Raw genomic sequence first — 21,300 nt, 5'->3', positions numbered from 1 at the left:
CTTTACTTCTGTTTTTCACAAGTAATGCCAAGAGCCAAAGTCTTTCTCAGCCCCACGTCTATCTGGAATTTTTCACTGTGTCACCTAAGGTTGGAAAACAGGGATATAAGAGAGAGTTTTGCTTTTTAATCTGCCTGACGTTTGTGTTGAGCTTTAACAAATGAGACAGGAAAATGTAATTCCTGCTTTTCACAAACTCCTTTCACATGTGCTGTGGTTTTTCACACGATGTGTTCACTGTATGGGCTTCAATGGGTAAAAACGTCTGTCAGTTACAAAACTCTTGCACTCTTACCAACTCATTTGGTCTTTCTTAAAACTACAATCAGGAGTTAACAATAAAAAGTATATATAATCCTCCACATGCTCAACTGCCAGGTAATGTCATTTAAGAGGGTTTAATGATTTGACCTTCAGCGGATACAGACGTGTTTAATAAAGTCTACCAGCACCAAATGCCCCAGAAAGTTCTGTTTTATCTACTCCAGTATTTGCATAGTCCCACAAAAATGGAGAGGTGTTAAGCAAAGCTTGATACAATTGCAAGTAACACCAAACCTATGGCACTTTTTACAACTATTATTGGTTATTGGTTGCAAACAGTGATTAGATGTCTATCAGGTGGTCTGAGAAATCTGAGATCAGCAGAGAAAGACATATTTTCTACTCAGTGTTTGCTTAGCAGGATGTATTTACTAGCTGTGAGAACTATTCTCTCTACGCTTTCGATAAATAAAAAAAAAAGTTCATTTCATATCCACCTGTGCAACAAAATATGCTGAAAGAGGGCCCAACACAGCAAAATGGGCTGTTTCTCTTTGTTAATTTGACTTATGAAACCACAAATAGCCATCATGCTTTATGAGTGAAAGTGTGACACTTGTTCAGCAGCTTTCTTACAATCAATTTTCTTCACATTTCACCAAAACCTCAAGGTACACCTGAGCTCACTCCACAACGCAACAGTCGAGATCCAGTGCAGCAGTGGATAACAGAGAACTACACAACCGCTCCTGCAGATACTCTGCTTCTTATCGCAGATTCATTACTGGTCAGTGTTTGGCAAAAACTCCAAGGTGCGGGAGTAGCTGGCTGCCAGATTGACTGTCCCATCTGTGTGCTCACGTTTAGTACAGGGAGGAAAATTAACGGCAGGAAAGGCAGGAATGGTGCTGAGGGAAGCTTACTTTCACAAATAGTTGCGTTCCCCAAGACAAAAACACTGCAACATTAAAACAAGCTACAAGATATGAGATCAAAACAAAGAAAAGCAAATAACTGACAAGAGGAGTTAACATCAAATGTAAAGAGGCACCTTGACTGGAACAAAAAATTCCTTAAAAGTAGAGCGAAGTACAGTAAAAGAGCCTAGTCTGTATTTGTGTGCAGTTTTTGTATATCATCACCAAGCAAACTGCCACTACTGATTAATCTTGATCTAACATCTCTTTGTATTTGTGCGTATAGAATATATTCCATTTGTTCCCCCAAGGGGAAATAGTGAAGCAGCAGTGCTAAGAGTGATTCGGTATTCTGCATCCAGTGTAAGGTTTAGCACAGGGGACCTCAGGCTTTCTCAGAACCATATTTCCATGTATTTTTAAATTTTTTATTTATTCTAGTTTCATAAAAACAAACAAATTAGATAATGTGGATAGGGAGTCTGGGATTAATTTTGAAGCAGCTGATTAGTGTGTGTTTGGATAATTGTGTCTGGGACCAAACCTAAAAAGCCTTCAGGCTTTACCGCAGTCTGGAATACAGAAACACTCCCACCTCCTCCTGCTATCGCTGCCTCTGCTTCAACAAACCCTCCTTCATTCTGTCTTTTCATGTTTTCCGGTGCACATGGAAGAAAAACTTGCTTCTTTTACTTGTTTTTTTCATCTCTTGATACATAAGGTCCTTGATTTCTTACACCTTCAGTTTCTCCATGCCTCATGCCAGCGTGCTTCCCACTCATCCCCCACCTTTACTCGTGCGTCTCCTCATCTCCTCAAAAAAGTGAAGCATATCATATAACACAATTTGCTGAAATTGTTCTTTTTCATCAGGAACACAATATTTATTATTTAGATATAACATATACATACGTATATATATATATATATACACACATACGTGTACATATATATATATACATACGTGTATAGATATATATACAGATAGATATACAGACAGACAGACAGACAGATAGATAGATATAGATATGTATCATATTTTAACTTCAAACCATCAACTGCAGATGAAACAGCACTAAGCAGAATTTCAGTCTGTTTGTTCAAATGGTTTTCTTTAAGGTATCCAAAAGTCAATAACAGCTGCTAAAATCAGAAGACAAAGAACATAGTGAAGAACTGATTTTTCTTTTATTCAAGTAATAATCCAAGAAAATAATGAGAATACCAAGTATTACAAACAGTAGCAATAGTCGCTCAAGTATGTCATATTCAGCATTACAAACAACTAAAGTGCAAATAATTGTGATATCATCTCACTAAGCTATCCAATCAGAGTCTTCGTTTCAAGATCAGAAAACATATTTCTGCCTTTAGTTCAGCAAACAGGTGTAGTGCTCTGTCCCGAGCAAAGCACCCCCTCTAAATGACAAACAGACTGAGAACAAGTCCCAAATGAAGTGTCCTAACTGTTAAACATGACTTGAAATTTTTGCTTTTATTTCTAAACTTGTAACAGCTGTTCACTGAAATTGATCATTTTAAAACTAGCCAAGTTAGGCACTAGTCACACAGGATTCGAGAGTGGTCGAAGTGGTCAACCATCTGGTGAGCATTGGTCATGGGGGGTAAAATGTGTATTCCCTGACTGGTTGTTAAGTTGTTGCCTGAGGAAATCAATTCAATTCAAGTGTTGGTTGCAGTGGAGAGGCACAGCAAGTTTTACAACAACTCAAATAGTCACTGCCACCAGCCTTCAGGAATTACTTGTCAGTGGGTCACAAAACAGACATTTTACCCTAAGAATCAGAGACTGCCAGGGGGGTCACTGACCAAGGTCTGTGTATCTCAGGCCTTAGCAGTTTAAAACCTGTAATTTTCTGTCACACTTGTAGTGACAATCATAGGTATTAAGTGACTCTATTGCAAGACCCTGATCAGGTCCAGCCCAATCCGTCCCCTCTGAAGGTCAACATTCAGGACCCGGACCTCCACTCGCTCCCCAGGTCCTAGAGCCAGGCTGCGACGACGCTGGCTGACAGGCAGCTTGTCCAGGGTGATGTTGCTCTTGTGGATGAGGCCTGCACGGCCAACGCCAATATCTACAAAAGCCCCGAACAGAGCGGTGTTGTCCACACGGCCTGTCAGCACAGCACCCACCCGCAGATCACTCATGGACACAACGCCCCGCTTAAAGTCCGCTTGTCCAAAATCTGGGAATGACAAAAAGATAGCTAGACGCAAGGTGTGGAGCGATATCAATGACAAAATAATACACAAGTGGCAGACAGTGGAAGTGTTTGGGAGTAAAAAGTGGGATAAGGGAATGCAGAAAAAAATTGTTGATGAGGCAGACATGAAAAACATAACATTTCGAGCAGTCACTCAATACTTGTATCTACATACGTTTATCAGCAGTGTATTAAACCCCACTTTCCACTTTGCCTGCTCATAAGACCTGTTTCCTGTCTGTAACACTAACACAAAGGACTGTGCTCCAGGAAATAGTCCCGTCCAATTATCCTCCCAACAGCACTGATTTCATGCAGTAGTCTTAGCCCATCTGTTTATTCAGCTGAGCACTGGCTATGAGGCCAAGCATAGTGTACTGCAACCGAATAAGGCTAACCTGAGAATGAACTTTGAAGCCGCGTTCCTCAATTTTAAGACAAGTTAGCCAGCAATAAGTGGGTAGACTTGACTTCTTTCCTCTTCACATAAAATAGTATTTAACTAGCCAGTCTGAAAATAATTGCTCTTTTGTACTTACATCTTTTTTTCCCTGTTTTGGGGAAGACCGTCAAAGAAAAATATGTTGCACAAATATTAAAGTGCTCTGTGCCATTTTTAATCAGGATTTGAGAGTTGATGCTGACTTATATTTCCTCATTATCAATAAATAGGCTGCTTAATCAAAAACAGAAGAGCAAGAGATGTGTCCTATTTTTTTCCTTGAGAAAACAAATTTGAGCTACAGCAACAGTTTGTAACTATGGATGGGGTTTTAGTGGTATGTTTGTATGTGCCTGAACTGAAGTGTTTCAGATTAAGGAGAAAAACAGAGTTCTTTGTGCATTTTGTATGTGTGTCTCTGCAAAGAGACACTGTCCAACAACACAGTCTGTTGGACCCATCACACCCTGTCAGAAACACACTGCTTGTATTGTGGGGCTACAGGGAGGAAGCCACAGCACTGTCAGATCCTATCAAGTTACACTGCCAAGACATGCCTATTATTGTAAAGGCAAGAAAAGTCAGTGTGTGTCATAACTAGCAAGATTCTCAAAGAGCTGGATGAATACAAGTTTGATTTTCTATCAGTCAGTGGGGACCTATAAAGGACATCATGAAGGAAAGATGAGAGGCCAAGGGAAGTTACTGTGACTGATAGGCTGCAGATACGTGCAGTCTACAACATTTTTATACGATTCAAAATACTGATAGTTTTGAGATATAAGGAAATAAAAAACATGCATGATCAAGGGTATACATATGTTTCATTGGCTTTCTTCTATTTAAATACCTTTTAAATACCAAAGTCAAAGTAACATTTATGTAAACATATTAATGTCAACATCTCATTTTCCTATTAAAACCAATTTTTTTTTAAAAATGTTTACATGCATTAACATGTTTTTCCTTCAGCATTTTCAACATTGTCCTTTGTATTGTTCTTCTGATTGAATTGATATCAGTATATTAGTGAGTGGCCGGAGTCTTACTTTGTCGTATGTCAAACCCGGGGGGCTGCGTCAGGCCGTCTATAATGAGTTTGAGGGTCTCGGGTGTGGTGTCCAGGGTGCGGGCCAGCTCCTCTACACTGCTTGTCTTAACTTTGTTCTCCACACAGTGTTTCAGGGTTGTACTCCCAATTTGGTCCACACTCCCACCCACAAGAGACAGAAATCTGGACAGGAGAGACATGTGCAGAAATTTAAGCTTAGAAATAAAACCACAAACCTACTTGACTTCATAGAGCCTTACCAATAATAGATACTCATTTTTAGGGATTTAGAAATTCAAATATCATTATTATTTACTAGAGTTTAGTGTTCTACCGTTATACTGAAAAGGGAAAATGTTGGGATAATTCATCTATATTTCTAGCAATGTATTCCATAAACTAGCACAAAAAAAATTTGGAAAACGCTTCACCACAATCGCTCACATGATGCTCCATCTCCAGTTTGTATTGCTAATTGCAAAGTGTCGCTACCAGTAGGGGAGTAGTTTTTGCAGACACGGCATTGACTGTGCAAACTACAAACAACCACCAAAGAACTTGCAAGGAGGTTTTTGGTTCTGCACCAAGTAACTCTTTTCAACCAGTTTCACCTTGTGACTACCAGCGAAGTCCAGCAACCACTTGCCAACCAGTCAAGGGAATAAACACCCTTTCATTAGCAACAGAAATTTGCCAGGAGGGGTCACTGACCCATCTCTAGGCTTGCATGACTGGGGTCTAAGAGTAGATGACAAACAGTAAAGGTAAAAACAGAGAAAAAAAAAGATGCTGGAAAAATGGAGGGGAAAAAAAACATATTAAGCTTATACGGGAAAGTGAGCAGGCACTGGGGAAAAATAGGGAGAGCGGCAGAGGTGTGTGAGTAATACGCAAAAAGTTGTGAGTTGTCAAGGTGGAGTTTTCTGTGTTGGATGCAAAAACACATATTTAATTTACCCCTGGTAAACCAGGTAAATCCTCATTGGGCTGTAAACGCTCTGACACCTTGTTTAATGAAACTGCCTCCACTGTGCTAGGCTGGACTTCGTGTCTGTCAGCCACACTTTTATCACTTGATTCCAGCACGATGTCCCACCACATAATGTCTAGACAGTCAAGTCGCACCACTTCAAATTCACTGAGCCGGAGATATAAATCCAAACTAATTAGTTGCTCTCTGTACTCTAAACAGAAACAGTAACAAATTGGCATTAGAGCCAAAGTAGCGAGCAGGGTTTATGGAATAAAAAGTGATGTGTGTGTGTGTGTGTGTGTGTATTATACATACTGTAAATATTATTTACAACAGGCACTTGGCATATTTGGTGATAGATGTGACTGCATTTGTTTCTATGCATGTGTTCATGTGTGGACCAGCTGGGTAACATCCGTGATAGATGTCGCTTACTGGCAGGCTGACGCCAAACAGACTCAGCAGCTGTCCACGACATGATGGACAGAACAGGTGGACACACACCAGAACACACACACAAACCTGATTCATACACTGTGTTGTTCAGAAATGTTCATTTGGCAATAGGGGGGACAGTACCGATGTAACATAAAACAGCTTGTGTACAAACTATGTTTGTGACAGCTGTGCGTCGAGAGGCCCCTGCCATCGAAGTCCCTGTCTAACGCCCAAAAGAGGGAAACAAGCGGACTCGATCTCTCAACACCAGTAAGCTTGATCGGTACAAAATAGTAGCTAAGTATGTGCCAGACATGACTTAGTGGTAAGGAAACAACACCTTCGGACCAAACTGGATATCTGTATAACAATAAGGTCTTCTCTCCTGTGCCTCTTTAATCTTCTTAACTTTCCAACCACATATCTTTTAACAGGAAAAGAAATAGTTGTGTCTTGATTGCTTAGACACATATCATCTAGACCCCCAGTTGGACTAAAGCCAGGAAAAGGCGGCTGACATATAATTTCTTACAGAAAGCAAGCAGGATCATTTGTAAAGCTTTTCTTTGCACAATGCAACCAAGTTTAATTATATCATTAAGTACAATTTCTGATATTTTAACTCTTTATATATGTTATAGAGTCGTTTAAGTCATGCAGTTAATATACGTTCATATAAGTTTTTTTCCTGCTCCTTAATTCATATACACTGTTGTAGAAGTTCACAATCCAAACTAAATGTATGAGCACACTGGTTGACTAGCAGGAATACTAAAATCTTAAAACCTAAATAAAAGCAAATAGAAGAGCACAGGAGAGATATCTTAGAATAGATTAAGTGGGTGGAGGGCCCTACTTGTAGGTGTGTGTTTCACATTTCATTTTTCAGTGGTGTATGTTAGTATTTAAGGGGTACCGGGAGTCCACAGGCCTCCAACACCGTTGGGTTCATGCTTATATAATTGCTACCAACACTGTGCATGTATTTTGGTATGTGTGTGTGAATGTAGCGTTGGGTGGGCTCTAATATAGATTTTATCCAGGCATACAATCAAGGACCCACTCTGTCTTCAGTTATAGAAATATTAGGCCCTGACTGTTACTTATGAGAACAATATTCATCACACAGTGAAAGCTCGCTGTCTCAAACCAAATTACAATTAAATATTTCACATAATGCACTCACAGAATTAGGCTTCACTGATTTTTTTTTTTTTTTAAAGGTGGACAAATCATGTGTGTGCTCTTGTGTTTCTGGTTTTGTGCGCGTGTGTGTATATGGTTACAAAAAAGGGTGGATGTGTAGGCTGTGAGCAGTAATGGAGGATCCAGTTCCACTAATGCGATGAACATGATATTCCTTATACAGCATAAAGACACACAAACACACACATACACTAACACACACAAGCATTCCTTTACAATTCTCCCTCTAAACCTTGTTTTCACCATTTGTAGGTGAGGAGGAGAGAAAATCTTTGGGGTATCTCAGTGATGCTCTCACAGCTAATAATCTAATCAATTCAAGTTGATTAGATTATTAGTGATTAGTAGCGATTATTAGAGTTCTGATTTTGAGTCAGTATACAAATGAGTGATTTTCCAAGTAACTCTTTGATTATGAATATAACTCACCAAGACTTTTACAGCTATAATCTAAAGGTTTATGTAAAAAGACATCCAAACTAGCCCAATGAGTGATACACTCGTCAAGTAGTATGGTCTATTTCCAGATCACTGTCATACCCTGTGATTTTAAGTTTAGTGGAAGGTTACTTATTTTCTGGATTGTCAAAATAAAAGAGCAAGAACTGACATGGCTTTTTATGTACTGAAAATCTTTACAGAGACAGGTGATGTGCTGGAAACCACAACACACTTTGGGATACTTTCAGAACCCATACTGAATGGAGTACATTCCCAGACTTGGATTATAATACAGCCATAACACCGGATAATGCATTTGCCAACACAGGATTAAGAATTCTGAACAGCAAGAGAAATAGAAAAGCAGAGAACGATTAGATGTCCAGTGAGAAATTTCAATTGTGGAGTTAAATTCTGTGGGAAAAATGCTAAAGATATCTTTAAACGGTTGGTAATTCTGGTTAAAATAAGTTTTAATGTGAGGCACCATTGAGAAAGTGACAGGGAGGGGCGGTGAGAGAGCTGAAAGTATGGACGAGAAACGTGTCTGCCAAATAAATAAATAAAAATAAAAGAGAAAAACAAATAAATGTAACTAAACGCGTGCAGCTCAAAAAGGAGTGCAGAGGGTATTAACAGAAGAGTAATGTGTGCTCTTATATTTTAAGACCTCTGATCCCCAATACTTCTTTGATGAACTACTCTCTAGTGCAGTCTGTATTGAACACACAGACACTGAAGTAGGAAGTTTCATACACGCAACATCAATCTATCTGCACGTGTGTGCACAGAGATACATCTCCCCACATATATGTACAGACACCATCAACAAGAGGAGAGCAATGCTTAAAACCACTAGTGTCAGAACTTATGTAGACTAAACACAGTTGAGTGACTACAGCTGGATGAGAGAGGGTCCCCTCTCTCTCCCTCCGTTTTGTGTGTCCATCTGTTACACACACACAGATGCTCAATGTGCTTCTGATATCAGCATCCGCAGCGCTAACAATCATCTCTCACACAAGGACACACACACCATAGCCAACGCCTCCTCTCTTGTATCCCATGTCTGTGTAAATCAAATCAGAGCCCTCCACCACTATAACCAACCCCATGTGAGATGGTGTCAAAATCAACTCCATCATAGCCTGAACATGCTTTAGCCAGTGGGGTGGGCTGCTGTTCAAGCGTCCGTGTGTGTTTGTGTGCACTGTACCTTTGTGCTACATGGTAGGACTCCGGGTGTATACAGGTCTGATCGAGGGGGTTAAATGAGGTTGAGACGTTGACACCAGTTTTTCCCTTGCCTTTCTTAGCTGCAGGTTTCTCGGGCACTTCTGGTGCCTGGTTAGATGATGATCTGACACTGTTTTGGCAAGAAAGAAATGCATTTTAAATCACCCCAGTATTCCTGCTCTAAGACTATATATTGTTTTATATAAACATTAAGGGAAAAGAAAATCTATCAAGCCATGGAAACATGCTGCATTTTGCTTTACTGAGCCCTGTGAATTTTGCTTCCATCCAAATATAACAGCGGTACAAGTGCTTCAGGCACATCCCACTGGGAGGAGATCCTGCCGCAGACTTGCGGCAACCTGGAAACATTATATCTCTAAGTTGGCTTGAAAACGCACCGGTGGTTGGGAAGTGGGAGGTCTGAGTTGCTAGACTGCTTAGACTGCTGCCCCCATCATCTCGGAGGGAAAAATGTCGGAAATACTGAATGGATATTTGAAATAATCCAAGTACACTGTCAGTATTTCCCAACACATTTGACACGATTATCTAGAGTAACTAAAACATTTTTTCTCTAGAATAATTTCTGCATCTCCTCACACTCCTCATAAATCATAAATAACTTCTTCAACCCATCTCTGTTTTACATGATATACACGATACAAACTCTTGGGTGGTAATTCAACTGTAATTTTTACTGCTTTGAACACTACGAACTGAACCCCATTGAGAAATTCTCAGAACTTGGGTGCAAGTTTATCTAAACTACTTGCATCGCTAAATAACACAAAATGTCTATGAATAAACAGGGCGTTTTTGCAGTTTGTTCCAACAGACCATTGCATGAAAAAAGACAACATTGTGAAACAGAATATGAGCGTTTGTCTGCTTGCTTTTAGGTCTATCTATGTGGATATACTGTGTATATGAGTGCGTACCTGGATAGAGTTTGTGGGTTTATTCTAATGAAGCCAGCACACTGCTGGTAGGACTTGGGCCCCATGCCTTTGACCAGCTTCAGCTGCTCCCTGTTGATGAAGGGACCGTGCTGCTCTCTCCATTCTGTGATACTCCGTGCCCTTCCCGCATTTAAGCCTGCTACATGCCTAGGAGATAAAACAACAGATTGAAGGGAGAAAAATTACTCATCTCACAATATATTCAAACAACTTCTTGAAATTATTCTACACTAGATGCTAAAACAACAAAACAGAACAGGTAATTAAATAAGTAGGATCTCAAGCTTGGTTGATATCCATATAGGTTGTATACCTATGGGATCACCTATAATAACTCTACAGTATTAGGCTTAGACACACACACCCACACCAAACAAACAGCAGATTCTGCAACCGTGACCTGGCATTTAAGCAAGCACTGGAAACACAAGTGACACACATAAGCCAATATTAAGCATGTATATTTGTCCAGTTCAGGCTGAGCAAAGACGAGAGGTGATTTGAAACTCAATTAGGTCTGCTCTGTTAATGCCCACAGTGACTCACTCATGCTAAAGCATGTGGCTATGTCAACACTCGGCATAATACCTCAGTCATCAACACGTCTGTGTGTGTTTCATGTGCGTTTGTGCATAGCTTAACTTTGTGGAGGAATGGAAAACGCTCACTTGCAGAGCAGACAGGTAAACAGATGACCTGATGCCTGCCTTGCAGCTAATGCCAGCTCAATTCATACTGTTTGTCTCCACTGCAAAAAGTGTGCATATGAAATTTCTGCACTTCCTACTTTTGACTCATGTTTATACTGCACAAGTTGTAACAAATAAGCACATGTGTGCACGGTGTTCTTGCATGTTTCTTCTTCAGCATGTATGTTTCTGTGAGTTTAATTGTGTCCACTGTTCCTAATCCTCTTTGTTAATACCAGTCAGCCCAGTAAGTGGGCCAAGGTGTGAAGCATTAGTCTAAACAGAAAACTGGCAGGCCATCTGTGTGTTTGTGTGTGTAGATCATGCAATGGCCTGTGCATGAGTGTGAATGAAGCCTTGCCATGTTGTGACTGCTAAGGGAAAGTATGCCAGAGGTCTGAGCCTGTCTTCATCTCGTTTTCAGAATTTTGTCTCTGTCTGCATGTATTTGTGCAGCACACAGTGGTTGAGTGCAAACATGCACTTGCTTGTGAGGACATGTATTAAATGTTTTTAGGTATGTTTGATGTTTTGATTCTTAATTATCATCTAACATTAGCAAGACAGCTCACTGGTCCCAAACGAGCTATTTTAATGCATCCCTAGTCTGAGTCTACAGCCACGCTCAGTAAGAACCCTCTTCTGTGACAACATAGGCAAAGAATCTTGCAAACATAAACTGTCTGTAAAAGACGGACACAGGCAATGTGAGTCCCACAATTCAGTCTAAGCTGAGTATAATTCCCATTTTAGTGTTTAGAAACTGTACACGGTGAAACTGAGGAGCACTGCAAGATTATTGGCTAGTGACTTCTCAATCAAATCATATCAAATCACATCATACTACAACTTTTGTTTCCACTACAAATTGGGTGCAGAAGTTTGAATTTAATTTGGATTTTCTTTAATCAACACAGGCTCAAAAGCATACATACAGGTTCAAATGTGTACATACATTCACTTACATTTTTTTCTACAATGTCCTAACTTCACAAGATGATCCTGACCAAGAAAGAAGCCCTGCTCCAAAATTAACACCTTTGTAAGGTGTTAAGCATGGTGGTGACAGCATCATGAGCTCAGGCTGTTTTACTGCTTGTGGTAATGGTATATTGCACAGTATATGGAATAATCAAGGAGGACTACTCTGAAATTCTTCCTTCAATTTAAGGTTAAGGCGGGCTAAAGCAGGCTGTTGCCAAGTGCATACTTGTTGTTTGATTATTGGGGTTCTCTCTGTGTTATTGGAGCGTCTCTACCTTACAATTTAAAGCACCTTGAGGTAAGTGCTGTTGTGGTTTGTTGCTATATAAATAAAACTGAATTGATTTTTTAGAAATTATGCGATATGTCATTTTGGGTACTCTACCTCATCAGTATCTCAGAGCAGATGTTAATGTCCACACCAACAAAGCTCACACACTCCTGCACCACGCCATCCAATGCTGTCTTCAAAGCTCCAGCTGACACGTCATGCTAAGAGAAAAAAGAAACATATTAACAAAACCAGGGAATATTTAAAGTACAGACACACACAGAGACAGAAAGACACATGGCAAAAACTGGTTAAGCAAAGAAAACAACTTTAAATCACTGCTTTTATCTGTGTGTGAGAGCAAATACAGGAATTCTTAGGATTTTTCAAACCTCTTTGGGACAGATGAACACTAAAAAAGTAGTACAAAATCTGGATTTATTCTAAGGCTAACGCAGCTGCATGTAGCTGTGCTTTCTTTTTTCCCCATCCAAATCTGTTTATCAAAATATTTTAATGGAAGATTTTAACAGACTTCACTTGTTCAGGTTAATTCCCATATATTATATTCCATTTTCACCACATACTGCTACTTGATCTTGTGCTGACAGCAATACAGCAAATATGAGGCAAATTTTAAACAAAAAAGGGAGTGAGAAAACTGATTGACAGGAGAAGTACAGAAGTGAAAGGAAAATGTTTCGTTAGGCCTTTGTGTGATTTTTTCCCAGTAATACAGTGTTCTTGTCAATGTAGCTCTCAGTCTATAAAGGTACCTCCAAATGAAACTTTCACATTTCTCATCGACCAGCCAATCAAACATTAAACAGGAGATATTTTTCAAAAGCAGTGGAGCCTGGTTTTTTTTTAAATGAGAAAGGTTGACAGCAAGAAAGGAAAGGAAAGAAAATGATTGTCAACAAACTATTTAAGTACACAACCAAATAATCTTAAAGAAATATAAGGTCTGGCAGTGAGAAACACGAAGCCCTTTGTTGTGGCACAAGGTTAAAATCCAGGAGTTCAGCTACAGGCTGATGTCTCAGCGACTGCTTGAGGATTAGCTGACACTCTAAACTAGACTACTGTTGGTCTTTCAATGTGTTTGTGTGCATGTGTATGTCTGTCATGTGCATGAACATGACTGAGACTAGCATGTGCTGTCCTGTAACATGATCAAGCTTTTAACAAACACTGACTTGTAAACAGATAACAACGAGAGCAGCTAGCAAACACACCCTCTGTCAGCAATAACAGGATAGGAGGACAGATGAGGATAGAGGAGGGAGAGCGCGGCAGACAGAGAACACATGGGGCTCCTAAGTTTTTGCTTGGCCGTTGTGAACTACAATATGTAATTTCAGCACAGAACCTCCAATACTTATAACACATTTTTATGCTATATAGTTACAACAATATTTCTATCTTGTTATCTTAAGCTGCTTAACATGATGGTAGCGTGTTAACCTTTAACTTTAAATAAGTCTGAGACTGCTATATTTGCTATATTTACTAAGTTACTATAACTTCAGCAAAAGTTAGCCCTTAGCCTACAACAGATGTAGCTTTGCTCAGCAGACAGAGGATGACTTACAGCTAAAAGACAAAGTAGTACTGGAGAAAAACAGCATCTACAATCTGTTCTTTGTAAGTATAACCAGAGGCCCTTTGGAGACAATAATTTAAAAAAATTCCGAACAGGAACAAATAAAACTACGAATGATTTATGATTTCTGCTGAGTGGCTCTAGAAGCAGAAGCTCACAGGAGAAAGAGAAGACAAGGAGGAGGAAATCACCTGTCACACCAGAAAAGAATTTTCTCACGTGAGAAAGTTGGAGGTGCGTAAGGTAGTGTGAGTTTTACCCTGCAGGAAAAATCCACTGAATGTGTTCTTAAATTCTTGCTGAAACCTTATACAGGCGTGAGAAACACTAGAACACTTTAGGTACTGCTTGGTCTTGGTTAGGGATGGGAACACTAAAAATGTAGCTTAATAAGCATTTATAGTAACTTCCCAAAAGTAAACAATAATCATAATAATCACATTTACACTTGAAACATTGTGACACTGCTCAATAATAATAGATATTTGCATAACAAATAAGGGACTGCTACACAGAAAAGGATATGCAAATATGTCGTAAGGAAGAAACTAACGAGAAAATACAGGTGAAGAAAAACAACTGTACTAAACAACTGTGATTTCAGAGCTGGAGTGAAAGAGTTCTGCTCTATTAAACATCCACAATCCAGTCCGTGTGTTTCCGCTTCAACACCCAGGCAGCAGAGGCCCGCATGGCTCTGCGTCACAGTTTACAGTGGCGCTAACAGCACCAGTGAAGCATGTCATGCTGTATCTTTTTATCTATCGATCCACGTGTCACACTTTGTGAGGTATGTTTTCTATCTGATTATGCAACAGACGAGTCAAATAAAATGGCACGATCACTATTTTTAAGCTGCAAATTCTAGCTTTAGAGGGATGCACTGACCTAGTGTTCTTCTATTTTCATTTTATATTCAACTCACCTCGAGGTACACACTAACTAAAGAACATTAGAAATCACATACTCAACTTAATGCAGATTTTCCATCTGAGCCATCTAGATCATTGCTAAATGTTCTTCATAGTATTTAGATTAGAGCTGTAAGGTGATGTGGAAGCATAGAGGTGGTTTGCCAGACAAAGCTATATATGCTACTATCTCTTTGAAAATCACCTCCACTCCCTCATTCCTTTGTCCCAACTCCCAGCACCCAAACCTCAAATTCATACAGAACCAATGGAGTGGATCCCTATGTGAGAAGGTTATGTTTGGATTGGTCGGAAACCAGCCAAAGCCAGCCAACCAATACAAAGGAACAAAGTGCTTCTTTCTGCACCTCAAGTACTTAAACACTGTTGAGTTACCACATGTCAATCAGAGACAGTGAGAGAAGCACAGTGATGAAAACTACAAAAGAGACAAAACAAAAAGGGTTTTTTAGAGAGGTACTTTGCTGATAAAACCTAGAATACCTTGTCATTTCGACATTTATAAAATTGCAGTGAACCAGAAGGTGAGTAAACCAGAGAGGGAAAGGGGACTGACAGTAATGAATGAATGTCTTTGGACAGCAGGCTGATCGTTTACATGAAAGAAGAAGAGCCTGAGGGATGTAAATGACAGAAGGTTAACTATGAGACTAGAAAAAGTTGCATTTCCTGCGAAAATGCAGTGTGAATGCTGTGTAGTGGAATCTGCTGAAAACAGCAGAAGAAGCAAAACTATCAGCTGAAGAGAGTTGTAGAAGCTGAAGTGCTTGCTGAAAATGGCTGTATTTGAAAGGGTACAGTGAAGAGTGTCAAGAAAGAGTGCATGCAAGCAGGGGAACATGTGCGGCAACCGCCACAGGCAGGATTTGAATCTTCGCCACCATATCTCACGGCAGCTGATCATCCCACTGAGCCAAACCACTTTCGGTCTCAACCAGAAATATGATGAGAGGCAAAATGTCCACTGTGCAGAAGAAGCTGAATTGTGCTGAAAAGAGGTGAAGAAGCTGAATGTTCAGCAAAAAGAGACAAAGAACCTGAAAATTGTGCTGAAAAGAGCAGAAGAGGCTGAAAATTCTGCTAAAAAGAGCAAAAGAGAATGAAAATTCTACTGAAAAGTGGTGAAGAAGCTGAAATTTGTGTTGAAAAGAGTGAAAAAAAAGTTGAACTGTTAACTGAAAAAAATGTTGCCATAAGCGGGATTCGATCCCAGCCCTCCTGCTCTGAGAACGGCTGCTCATCTCACTGAGCTAAAACATGGCTCAGCCAGGCAAGCAAAACCAGTGATCACACTCGCAATGTGGTCCCATTCAGCAAAATGGGCCAAAAAATGGCATAAAAAGCTTAATATCTCAAAAAGTATAAAAGTTATGAGGACCAAAAGATATAGCAGGAATTAGCAGGAGGAGCGGAACAGAGGGAGTAGTTAACCAGCAAAGGTCTGAGCAACTAGAATAATAAGGTAGAAGAATAAAGAATAAAGAGAAACAGGAACTCAATAGTGTGAATGCCTGTGAGGCATTCACACAATAAAGAATAAAGAGAAACAGGAACACAATAATTAAGATCAAATGTCTGTTGGGTTCCAAGTGTTGTATTCAAACTGAGACACAAAGGCTTATACTCATGTATTAATTCTTGTAATGTGGGAAGCCACAAGTCAGTGAATGTTGTCACATCTACCAGAGATTGATTAGTTAAAACTGTTTATTTAAATCAACCAGAGCAACAACTAAGGTATGCTGCCTCAGCAGCAGCCATGATTCCAAATTCTGCATCACCAAACTCAACCCCCACCCCTTCACAGATCTCCTCCCAGTTGTCAACAATCCACAATGTACTTGGCACCAAAGTGAAGTTGGGAAAACCAATTTTGAAGACAGACAGATAGACAATGGAGTGAAACTGCTGAGTGACATCATTCAGTTTCACATAATAAGTGAACTATGTACAAATAAACAAGGCTATCTGAAGGTCATGATCTTGACTGACAGCACTTTTTAAGGCCTCTGAGACCTGTATATGTATTCTACATATGGAGCCTTGGCTGAGTATGCTTGTGTTTGTGGATGCAGGCATTACTAATGTTTTAGGCCCCTAAATGTGGTCACAACAATTACTTTATGAAGGTCTAAGACAATATGCAGACTAATCAGTGACTCTTCTCTACAGGCATATTATCAAACTTGTCTTTCTTGAAGGGACAAAAAGCAAGTCTTCAATATAAAAATACATTTTAATAACCATTTTTAAGATGAATTTTAAGGTTAGGTTACAGGTTAGGCAAGTAGTGCATACAGTTAAAGTAGTTAAAGCGTGGGAGTGTGCATGCACACACAAGAGTGATCATTATGGAAGCTCAGGAAGTTAAGTAATAGATAGAAAATAGATAGAAAATCATAAAAACATGTCCTTGCCACCATATCACTTTCGGGTGCTGATGAATGACTGGCATTTAACGACCTAACCAAGCACATACTCGTGTGCACAAACACATGCACGGTCACACATTACCCAAGGGAGTGCAAAACAGAACATGAGAAAACTAGAACAGAAAGCGCTTCAAGAGAGGCACAGGAAGTCTCATCTATTTAGGTTTTCACTTGGAAAATATCATGTTTGAGAATTTGGACAAAATACTCTATTCAAATGTTCCATTAACAAAAAAATTAGAGGCAATGTTTGCATTTTGTTTAATATAGATGCAAAATTAAGGACACAGTTGATTTAAATCATCATTTTAAGAACCAAAAAAATGCACCTTTCCTCCTCTCTTTTAAATAGTTTATTTCTTATTTGACAATTCTGCTGTTTGCTCTTGTTAACTATGAGGTTTGTGTGCTTTTTTTCCCTTGAATATCCTACTATATAAACTAATTTTGATATAAAAAGGTAGCAATTAGAAAGCACTTACCAAGAAATTTAAACAAGGGAAAGTAAATTGTACAACCTTAAAATAAGTAGCCTGGCAGCCAGATATGTATTATTTATTGCAGAATAAGAAGATATTTGGCACAAGCCTCTGTAAATCCATTATACAAACAAAGATGCAAGGTTTATTCATTTAACACCCTGCTTAAATGCACAAACACTCAAAAACATGCTTGAACAAATCTAAAGGAAATCATTAAAATAGTATCTACTAATGTTTTTGGCACCTTCTGCCAAGTCTTAAAGAGCTTGCTTTTTTTTTTCCCACGCTCCAAAGCGACTAGGCAGGAACTATCAATCACTGTCAAGCCTTCATTTCTTATTCTTCTTCTTTCCCTGTGCTCTGCCTGCTCCTGTCTGCCCCATAGGCACTACCATTCAAGGGTGAAAAACATGCCAAAGGAGTCACAGACATTTTCTTTCTACGCACACACATATCACTATGGGAAAACAGGCTTTGGTGTGAGAGTGACATCACTAGCACAGCATGCAGGCTAAAACCTCATATTCAGTCAAGCAAATCTGAAAGTCAGTGCAAATGTTCCTAAAAGAACACAAACTTTAGATTCCTTCAGCTACATGAGATGTTATTCTCTGCCATTTACAGTCTATACTCAGTACATGTTATATGGCAGTGGCATATCATACCACCTGCTCAACCACCTCAGCCGAAGCCACTCAAACATGTCTGAGAGCACGAGCTGTCTGTTACCCTTCAATGACGATTTTGGACCTAAAAAGGGAGCACTGACTACAACCAGGCTATGAAGACAGTACTTATACTTGTGGTGTGTGACCCAGAGTTAAACAAATTGCTCATCCAAGCATTGCTGGAGCACTTGCTAGCTGCACTCCATAATCTGGCAGAATCAGCAAACGTTGGATGGTAATCCAAGCCATCTGCCACTCACCCCCAACTGGTCGCGGCAGATGCCTGCCCCTCCGTGAGCCTGGTTCTGCTGGAGGTTTCTTCCTGTTAAAAGGAAGTTCTTCTTTCCCACTGTCACCAAAGTGCTTGCTCACAAGGGGTCAAGGGGTTTTCAGTTTCAGTTTTAATATGTGACAGTATTGTGCAGGCTCACGAAGAGGTACAGGATTAAGTTACTTTACTTACTGCTGCACAAAAGTATTAAACAGTTACGTTACTGTTAAAATTTCCAGGGAAAACACTTCCTAGGTTACTTTTGTGCTTACATTTGACTTGTGCTGTGTCACTGTATACAATGCTGTGTCACTAGTATTGCACTATAATGCTGCTGGCGGCACCTTGTGGCAACAGATTCACACTTTCGATGGCATCAATGACAGTGGCTCACTAGAAAAGACGTACAGAAAATGCCCTTGAGTTTGTTCACACTTATAAATGCTGCCTAGAAGCTGCGATCAGTATTTTTTTTCTACATCCTTATAAATATCATTATCTCAGATTTCCTTGAAATATTGCACTATAATTTTGAGGTTGTATTACCCACTCCTAACACGTTGTAGTATTTGAAAGAAAACATGAAATTAAAGGAAGGCAGATGAAGGGCATTAGTTCAGGTGTGTGAAGAGTTTTACAAAAAGTTAGAATTGGAAGAGAAAAACAATCAACAAAGGTGAGGGGAAGAATGACAGTTTCTTTAATATCCGGCTGGCGGGTAATGTTTTCTTACACAGCAGTGTGCGTCTGTGTGTGTGTGTATTTTCCAGTAGTTCATTTCACATCCCTGGGGATTTCCCAGCTGTCAACAGACCATAGCTACATAAAAAGGTGACTGACAGATGGAGGTCTGGTTCAAAGGAAAGTTAGTGTCTAATTATTAAAGAACAGAAGACTCCAGCAATGTTTACACACTTAGTTTTCTGTACTGTGCCGATGTGTAAGTAGTCTTTTAAATGTCAGTGTCCTGTTAAAGCTAATGACACTGGCTCCTCATTCTGACATGTTTCTGGCTTTTCAGCATTCAAAAAAAAAAAGGAAAACTGTCAGCCAGCGGATCCACAGTGAAAACAGCGTTCCCACCCCAATACTTGCGTCCAATCTGATTTTAATGGGCCTCACTTCTTTAGCCCTCAGCTCATTTCCGTCTTTCCCTCAGAGCTGTCACTCACTGGGTCAGCAGGGAGAGAGAAAGAGAGCGCATGCTGTGCCAGCTGTCTAGAGTTACATCTACCCTTATGCTTTTTGGGTCTAATGGCAATAAACTTTCCGAAAGCTCAAAAGGCCATATAAAAGAACTTGCTAGAAAACAAACGCATGCATGACTGCCCTATTCTCACACATATACATTCACGTATACACCAATGCAAATGTATGCACACACATTACATACTGACTCTGAAAAAGGATGGGAAGAAAGTGTGTATGCTTTGCGGGAGCTCATACACAGGTCAAGATGATGTCCCATCTCATATCTGTCAGCACCCAGAGTTTATTTACTCGGTAAGATTAGCATTTGTTGACCTAGTCACATGATCTGAGAGCGGGAGGTGCAGAACCCTGAGCACCCTAGAGAGTCAAGATCAGGACGTGATGAGAGACACGGGCCTGTGACCTAACACACACAGCCATGCACACAATCATTTGAACAATATGACCTCCTCCTTTTACTTTCAAATGTTAAATTTTTCCCATCATTCCTTTACTTTGACTTTTGTCACGCTCTGCTGTTCTTTTTAACCCCCCTCCCTTCCTTCTCTTCTTCCACTGGTGAATTCTTTTTCTTAACACTGAAATATTAGCCAAAGCAACACGTGAAAATGCTTCTTACGCTCCTTGAATGACAGCTCTTGAAATAACCTTGATAAAAGATATCAGTGTATTACTTAGTTACAATTTACCCTGTACAATACTGACTTAGTGAGCAGAAACCTCCTCTCAGCAGATAAACAGCACCTCATCTGTTAGTTGATGAATGAAAAACCAACTGATAACAACTTCAGTCTCCTTTTTACTAAGCCAAAAGCAAAAATTCTTTTTCATCAATGACAAAAATATCTGCTTTTTTAGCAATTAAAATTAAATTAAATTAAAAGTTAATCAAAATAAAGTTAGTCCTACGGTGCATCAATTCTTCTCTCTCATCATTTCCCAGTGATTAAATGGGCTTCACATTTCTATTACAAAGAGGAATTCCACCAATTTAACACTAGACCTGAAAACTCACTCAGCCTTACAGTACATCAGCTCTTCTCTCTCATCACTGCCCAATAATTAAATGGTCCTCACATCTTTATCAGGAACAGGAATTCTACCAATTTAACAATATAACTGAAAAACAACTGCTGCAAAAAAGCACTACATGTTCTGCAGTTTACACCCTCTCTTCTACCTGCTTTAACTATATCCAATAAAGCCTTAAAAAGAACTTTATTATTACTTTTTTTTGTAGTACATAGCATCTAATACTGGATCCATCATGAATAGCTGACAGTCGTTTATTGTGACCTTATTGTATTTGCCTGTGTCATCCTCATTCTTTTCCGTTTTCTACTTATTTCCATCTCCTCATAGCCTTTTCTTCCAAGACCACATGGAGAACAATACTGCATTCATAGCTGATGCTAACAGTAAGCTCACTGACATAATGCTCAGATTGCCTTTCTCGCACAATTACATACCCACTCGCAATGCAGAAAACCAACACTGAGCCAACTCCTGCTTCATACACATGCATGCGCACGCGCACACACACACACACACACACACACACACACACACACACACACACACACACACACACACAC

General features: G+C 39.6%; 1 protein-coding gene across 1 annotated transcript in view; it reads right to left on the bottom strand.

Annotated features, from left to right (window-relative positions):
* Positions 1-2,359: 2,359 nt before the first annotated feature.
* srbd1 (S1 RNA binding domain 1) overlaps positions 2,360-21,300 on the bottom strand; it is a 51,594-nt gene continuing 32,653 nt past the window's right edge. The window contains exons 17-21 of the mRNA XM_005727303.1: positions 12,217-12,323; positions 10,138-10,305; positions 9,177-9,326; positions 4,901-5,085; positions 2,360-3,391 (exon numbers count right to left, since the gene is read on the bottom strand). Of these exons, the coding sequence (XP_005727360.1) occupies positions 3,099-3,391; positions 4,901-5,085; positions 9,177-9,326; positions 10,138-10,305; positions 12,217-12,323 (903 nt within the window). The 3' untranslated portion in view covers positions 2,360-3,098. The remainder of the gene's footprint in view (positions 3,392-4,900; positions 5,086-9,176; positions 9,327-10,137; positions 10,306-12,216; positions 12,324-21,300) is intronic.

Source organism: Pundamilia nyererei, unplaced genomic scaffold (genome assembly GCF_000239375.1).
Source record: "Pundamilia nyererei isolate P.nyererei 1_Seehausen unplaced genomic scaffold, PunNye1.0 scaffold00024, whole genome shotgun sequence".
Classification (NCBI taxonomy): Eukaryota; Metazoa; Chordata; class Actinopteri; order Cichliformes; family Cichlidae; genus Pundamilia; species Pundamilia nyererei.
This window is presented reverse-complemented; position numbering and strand designations above follow the sequence as displayed.